The following is an 8,109-nucleotide window of genomic DNA, read 5'->3' on the forward strand; positions in this document are numbered from 1 at the left end:
GTTTTATTTTGTTGTTTCGGGTTTAAATGTGTAATAACGGTGATTTATTAATGGTTTAATATCTGTGAAAGTGCACAAATGAAACAAAGCCGCTGGACGTAGCTTCTAGGGATCCTCCAAAAAGCCCACTAAAGAAGTCTCAGTAAATAACCACCATTTTACTGAGATTATATTTCATCCCATGTTATCTTATCTCAATTTATTTCATTTCATCTCAGTTGATTAATGTCTCAAATTAATCATCTTCAATTCATTTTATTTCATTTGACTCCCTAAATCATTTTTCATAAAAATAAGAATTTAAATGTAAAATAAGACATGACCCAAAAGTCTTAGTTACATAAAATCCCTTTAAAAAAGTGTATTATGGCTTTGAAAGAATGTTGACAGATTGAAGATGAATGACATTTGTGTTTGTCTAAATTGATACCATAGATAATACACATAATATTAAAAAGTTCGTCAAATTAATTTTCTAAATTAAATAATTTGAAATTTTATTTAATAATGGCTACAACTGTAAACCAGAAAGCGTACTTGCAAAAATACCTGGGTGGTCCATCGGGCGATAAAAAGAAAAAGAAAAAAAAAGTGCTAAAAGGAAAAGGGTAAGTCAACTGTATACAATGTGAGCAATAATTGAAATTAAATGTGAAAGAATTTATTATTTCTAAAAAAAATACCTTAAGTATCTACCGTTTTGATATTTACATTATATTAAAGTGCTGTCGTCACACTAAAATGCATTTTAAAATTGAAAAAAAAAACATGTACATTTTCACATATTCTCCTTACAAGTTATTGTATTTTAAGTAAGTATTGATTATTTGTATAATGAAATACATAACAAATGCGAATTAATTTCAAATTTCTTATTCCTGTCAATATTTTCATTCAGTATGGATGAATTTTTTGGTTGCTTATGCATGTTGTTCTAATAAGGTTCGAACAGTGCATTAACTATATCATCACTTTGGGCTCATCTACCTTTAAAGACTCAAACGTCACTTCCAAATTCGGAAGAACAAAAAAAAATTCTTTCACTAGTGAAAGATACAAATAACCTTACCTGTTGAAACACTAAAGTGAATTTTAAAAAAATGTATTTTCTCATCTAATTTAGGTTCAAAATAATAGACGATGATATTGACCTATCGAAGCTACGACCCCTTGAAGGTGACGAGTTAGATGTGTATGATGAAGGTGATGACGCACCGCAAGTAGCAGGTATCATCGATGAAAGACCAGAGCATATTAAAAAACAGGAACAATTCACCACTAGTTCTAAATGGAAGATAGTGAATCAGGTACACATATTTATTACTTTATTTTTACTGTCAAGCCTTCAACATATTCAAAAACCATTCTAATATAAATCTTATTCATCGATTATAACAGACACCGAAAATCGTTACAGGATGACGGATTCAACAGCAAACTACAAATTCAAGAGATAAAGAAAGATGTAAAGGAAACCGAGAAAGAAAACGAATTGGTCTTTGGAAAAATGTACAGTGATTCCGAAGATGATAAGCCAAATGTTTCAGAAGCTTCGCCGTCTGGAAGAGCTAAAAGCAAAAAAAAACACAACAGTGACAGCGACTTCAGCCCACCAAGAAGAGGGAATCCAGTGAAAAGGAATAATTCTCCTAAAAGAACTACTGAATATGATTCTGATCTTTCACCACCTAGAAAGCATGAGGGTCAGAGAGTTGAAAAACTTAAAAAACCAAGTCGTTGGGACAATGAGAAAGATAAGTCACCAAAGTCTTTAAGAGCTAATAACCACAGAAGATCTAAAAGCTCTGATTTGTCTCCTCCAAGGAAAACCCAAATGAATAAGATTTCTTCAGGACAAGAAATGAAAATTCAAAAAAGATATGATGTGACATCTCCCAGAAAATCTAGAAAAGATGATTCAAAACGAAATAGACTTAACTCAGTTTCACCTCCGAGGCGAAAGAAATCACCAGAGAAATATAAATTTGGTCACGATAACAGACAGAGCCAGTTAAAAAAATATAATGATACAGATTATGGTTCTAGGTATGATAAAAGATCTAACAGATCAAATTCAGATTCTGATATGTCTCCCCCAAGAAAGAGTAAGAGACAAATCTCAGAATCTCCCTGTAGAAATGTTCCACTAAGAAAAAAAACGAATGATAGTGATTCAGATTTATCTCCTCCCCGTAAAAATATAAGATATGCAGAAAACAAGTCCTATAGGAATGTAAGCAAAAAACCTCACAGGAGAAATGACACAAAAGACAGCGGTTCGGATTTATCACCACCGCGAAAGCTTAAGAATATTGATAACTACAGAAGGCATGACTCTGAACGCAAAAGAAAAGACAGAAGTTCAAAAAGAAATGATAGCGATTCTGATCTATCTCCTCCCAGGAAAGATAGGTCTAACAAGAATGACAGTCCCCCGCCAACCCATAAAAAAATGGAAAAGACTTTGGAAGGAAAGAAAGCAGGATTACAAGATGCCAGGCAGCTGAGGCAAGAAAATGATGACTTTAGAAAGAAAGAAGAGGAGATGTTTAAGAAAATGAAAGATGATGTTTCAGGCAGGAATGCTCAAGTTGTGTCAAGGAAAGGTTAGAATTATTAATATAAAATTTAATTTAAATAATAATAAAAAATAATGAATATTACACATATCTACGGCAATCTAATTTAAAATTATAAGTAATCTTTGTTACTTAGTCTTACTTTATTACTTATTCTCTATTACTTTAGTACTTAACAAATGTTCACGATTGACTTCCACCGTGAAGGAATAACATCGTGTAATAAAAATCAAACCCGCAAAATTATAATTTGCGTAATCACTGGCGGTAGGACCTCTTATGAGTCCGCGCGGGTAGGTACCACCATCCTGCCTATTTCTGCTGTGAAGCAGTAGCGCGTTTCGGTCTGAAGGGTAGGGCAGCTGTTATAACTATACTGAGACCTTAAAACTCGTATCACAAGGTGGGTGGCGCATTTGCTTGTAGATGTCTATGGGCTCCAGTTACCACTTAACTTCAGGTGGGCTGTGAGCTCGTCCACCCATCTAAGCAATAAAAAAAAGTTACATAGTTAAAGTCATAATAAATATGTGAGCATTCATTGTTCATGGAACATATTTTTATACAAAAAAAATACCGTACAAATACATATTGTGATATTTGGTGAAACATCAATCTCTTATCAGTGTGTCTCCAAAGCAGCTGTTTCCACTTCTCTGCTATTCCATACTAACCTCTTCTCGTGCACTTTCTCTTGTGTGAGATTTTAGTTGATGATCACCGCATTGCTCTCTATTCCAATCCTCTTGATGTTGTAACCAGGAAGGCTAGAATTCGAGGACTTAAATGATAAGACGCCCGATGTACTATAACCAAGTGATTAGACAGTGCTAAAACCCCGCATGCATCTACAATTTTTTTTGCAATGAAATACATAGTTGTCATATGTTTCCAAATTACTTCCACGATACAGAAATAAAAAGATGTATGTAATTCAAACATAGACCTCAAGTCTCAAAGCGGATGATGGCATTCACGTTGTCTATGAGTTGTGATAGGCACTCGATACCAGGTAGACCATACAGTTTTGAGACTAGAGAAAAAAAAAATTTTTGTCATATTTAAATTTACTTATGACTTCAGTGCGACAGTAATATACTTCTAATACTTATATTCTACAATACTTATAGTATTTAAATTCTTTTTTGTTTGTTTTTTTATTGCATAGATAGGTGGCGCACAGCCCACCTGGTGTTAAGTGGTTACTGGAACCCATAGATATCTATAACGTAAATGTTGAGATATAAGTTCTAAAGTCTCAGTATAGTTACAACAGCTGCCTCACCCTTCAAACCGAAACGCATTACTGCTTCACGGCAGAAATAGGCAGGGTGGTGGTACCCACCCGCGCGGACTTACAAGAGGTCCTACCACCGGTAAAGTTACACGCAATACTTATATTAAATTTAATATAATATTATTTCTAGTGAAAAGAGACGATTCTGAAGAGAGAAGAAAACAAAAAGAGAAAGCAGCGAGACAAAAAGAAATGGACGAGAAATATAAAAGATGGAGTAAAGGGTGAGTTAGTAGCCCACTGAGTTTCTCGCCGGATCTTCTCAGTGGGTCGCGTTTCCGATCCGGTGGTAGATTCTGCGAAGCACGGCTCTTGCTAGGGTTCGTGTTAGCAACGTCGTCAGGTTTGAGCCCCGTGAGCTCACCTACTAGTTAAGGTTACGCTGAAATAGCCTCTCAAGGCTCTCAGCTTAGGTAGGAAAAGTGAGTTAGTTAAAATTACACAAATAAAAGTTTCAATCTCTTTCTCCTCTTCGCGACAATTCCCCAATATTGGTAATAACACATAATGGCATCAGTGTGCTTATTGCCAGTTTTTTAACGTTCTCTATAGCGTAAAAGTTAACTTCCATTGGTATGGAGTTGGAACAGCGCCCCTAGCGGCTGACGTAGGCAAACGTTCCAACCCCATACAAATTTGAGTTTACTTTTACGCTATCGAGAATGTTAAAAACTCATACTAAGTACACAGTTACAATGTATCAAATTTTTTAATTATTATTCACCATTAATTCTAACAGAATTTTCAATCAAATAGGTAAGACATATTTGTAAGGCTATGCTGCTAGGGTTGAAATCTTCAGACAAGTACCTACCCGTTGTTTTAATTAATACATACCTAACATGTTCACTTTGTTAGTACAACCAATAAATAAAATAAATCAATCAAAATTTAAAAGCTTTTTAAGCAGAATGCATTTTCATAAGTAAATCTACATTTTTACAAAGAAATAGCAATCAGATATTATAATACATCCACAAAAATCTGATTTAAACCTACATATCTCATGGACAACATACAATTATGGAAATATAATGGAAATATATAGAACTTATTATCTAATATATAAAATACGGCTCGACCGATTTTCGTGAATCTTAGCGTGCATATCGGCCAGAGTGGAGAATCGGACAACATCTATTTTTCATCCCCCTAAATGCTATAGGTGGTCCACCCCTAAATTTGTATGTACACACTGCGGTGTCTATCAGAACACTACATTGTATCGAGGATTGAAAGACTATATTTTGATATACGGGACATTTATATTTGCAGGTGTGTTTTATTTGGTATCAGCATCAACAGTTCAATGTTTTTAATTGAACTTCAATTAAGTTTACCCCACTTAAGTGGTAGGCTTGGCTCTGCCTTAGGCATTGCTGATGCCCATGAGCGACGGTAACCACTTACCATCAGGTGGGATTTATGCTTGTCTGTCTACTTGGGCAATAAAAAAAAAAAACAAATAGCCGAAGAAGTTTTTTGTTATGATATTTTTTCCAAATTCTAAACATTAAATCGCTCTCTTGTAATATTTCAAAAATGTCTCTTAAACAAATACCCTTTCACCCTTCAATATTATTAATTTTCCCTTTTCGATTTAGTAAAATTATTTGCTAAAATTTAATATTTGCTATATGTATGTGCATTACTATAATTCTCATGTTGTATTTGTTATTTTAGCTGTTCTACACACACTCACATCGCTTTTAATTATTATTCTCATAATCCTCTCGCGGGTCTGCTGGAAGAGATTTCTGAAGAGATATGCAGTGCCTTTGTACATAATTTTCCTATTACTCTGTACTATGTCTTCTTTTTTGTGTGTACATAAATAAATAAAAGGTTTGTTCTCATAATAAAAGCTCTGTATGTAACTTGCAGGTTGAAACAATTGGAAGCTCAAGAGGAAAGGCTTCAGGATTTCATGCACGAGGCCTCAAAACCTCTGGCCCGACACCGGGACGATGCAGACTCGGAAAACAGACTCAAGCAGATAGAGAGGGCAGGAGATCCGATGCTCAAATACATACAGGACAGGAAGAGAGAGGAAGGAAATTTACCACCAGGTAATGTACTTTTGTATTAAATAACATAGTTCACTGAACTATTTTTAATATATTATGTACATATATTATGCATTACAAAAATGACTATTATTTAGGTTTGTATGAGTTTTATTTTTTTGAGTAATCGATTCTTAAAATTACAATTCTTAAGTTAAAATTATGCTTAAAACGATCTAGATTTTAATATTATACATGTTAATAAATTATTACACTGTACCTATAATTAAATTAGTTAAATAAATAAATGATCAATAATAAATCACTCATGACAGTGGGGTTCCAAACTAGAATTCCCTGTCCAGTGTGGAGTAAGAGAAGATATATGTATATAGTAGTAGCAGTATAGTAGTATAGTAGACTATCAAATATAGTCTTGAGGTTGCTCCACAAATATGAGAACTTTTTCTCATATTTGTGGAGTTTATTTTGAGTAGCTGACAACACCATCATCAGATGAAAAAATATATTTTATTGGTTTTGTTTTTTTTTGTTTTCGCAGAACGCCCAAAATATAAAGGTAATTTCCCTCCGAACCGCTTCAACCTGAGACCCGGCTACCGATGGGACGGCGTCGACAGATCCAACGGCTACGAGAAGAAGTTCTTCGAACAACAGAGCAAGAGGAAAGCTCAAGAGGAGGAAGCTTATAAGTGGAGTACCGAGGACTTGTAACGGCGAGGTGGTTACTAGCTAGTTAAAAGAAAATATAGTTCAAAGTATATTTCGACGCTTGAAAGGCAAACGCGACTAAGCGACAATGCGTGAACTTTACAGTAGACTAATTTAAAGTTGAAATACCAAAATATTCTATTTTAAACGAATCTAGCTGTAGGATTGAAATGATTTTAATAGAACTAGAAATATATTTTTTTTGCGCATCGAATATGATTATTGCCTATCATTTATGTACAAAGCAGTTATTGTCGCTTAGTCACGTTTGCCTTTCAAGCGTCGATTTTTATTAACACAAAAATATGTATTTGAACAATGTATAACAAAAAAATACACAACCAAATTAAATTATGTCGAGGTGTAAAAAGCTTTTTAGTTTAAGCGACATTTATCCTTGTTCTATATATTAATGCGTGAAGCAAAAACTTTGTATACCTTTTTTACGAAAATTGCGCGGACGGAGGAGTATGAAATTACCCACACTTATAGAGTATATTGATAATTAGTGGGGAATGCTAATATTTTTTTAATTTATGCATAAAAAATTCATTAAATCAATAAAATAAAAATAATTACACACATTACCATGTATTTGACATACACACACATTTAGACTCTTTTGTTTATTATTAAAGTCTGTGGTCAAATTGAGAATAGATTGATATTGTTTGTCTATAATATTATTTGTATATAGTGCAGTCTTGGCGACATCTGTGATCATAGAAGTATAATAAATAGTCTTTGACAATAGAACCATAATAATGTTCAAACTTATAATTACAATTAATTATAGTCTAATTCTGACTACTAAGGGACCACCGGTCTTTATAATTAAAGGTCCGTTTTATTTGGTATTGGCATCAACAGTTCCATATTAATATGCTTTTATTAGCTTCAGACGTATGTATGTATGTTTGTAACGGAATCTTTGAACATGATTTTGACCCCCTTCAAAACGTCAGATTGACTCGAAATTTATAATTATTAAGGACCAATGACAAATCAATATCTTAAAAAAATATTGAAAAAATTTAAATTAAACTAAAAAATGAAAAATAAATATAGGTAGTTTAAAAAACTTTTATGGTTCAGTCTTTGGTGGTATCAGTAGTTATAAATATTTTATGAACAGATATGAGTAGAAGGGTTATTTTGATAATATCCTGAAAAGCACCCCACGCTCTTTTTTACAATAAAATCATTTTTTCTTACACTATTATTAATTCAAATTTATTAAAATTTATTTTCAATTTAACTTCAATTATGTTTACTTTATTCAAATAGTTGTAGAAGTTTTTTTGTCATGTCATTCAGAGTTTCTTTCAAATATTAAACTTTAAATGGCTCTCCTGTGAAGTTGCTAAAATATCACTTAAACTAAATAGCTTTATCACCCATCGAAATGCCATTTTGTAGTCCTCTGTCTATTTCCGTCACAAATCTGTCGTGTGTTCAGATCCAAATGTCAGCAGTAGTCATACAATACCAATGA

At 33.2% G+C, this 8,109-nt stretch overlaps 1 protein-coding gene across 1 annotated transcript; it reads left to right on the forward strand.

Annotated features, from left to right (window-relative positions):
- Positions 1 to 374: 374 nt before the first annotated feature.
- LOC114246729 (uncharacterized) lies at positions 375 to 6,650 on the forward strand. Its single transcript, XM_028179408.2, has 6 exons — positions 375 to 608; positions 1,124 to 1,307; positions 1,418 to 2,606; positions 4,007 to 4,100; positions 5,761 to 5,945; positions 6,445 to 6,650. The coding sequence occupies exons 1-6, from the start codon at positions 508 to 510 to the stop codon at positions 6,615 to 6,617; spliced, it is 1,926 nt and encodes a 641-aa protein (XP_028035209.2). The 5' UTR covers positions 375 to 507; the 3' UTR covers positions 6,618 to 6,650.
- Positions 6,651 to 8,109: the final 1,459 nt, after the last annotated feature.

The sequence above is a fragment of the Bombyx mandarina genome, chromosome 24 (assembly GCF_030267445.1).
Source record: "Bombyx mandarina strain Sakado chromosome 24, ASM3026744v2".
Classification (NCBI taxonomy): domain Eukaryota; kingdom Metazoa; phylum Arthropoda; class Insecta; order Lepidoptera; family Bombycidae; genus Bombyx; species Bombyx mandarina.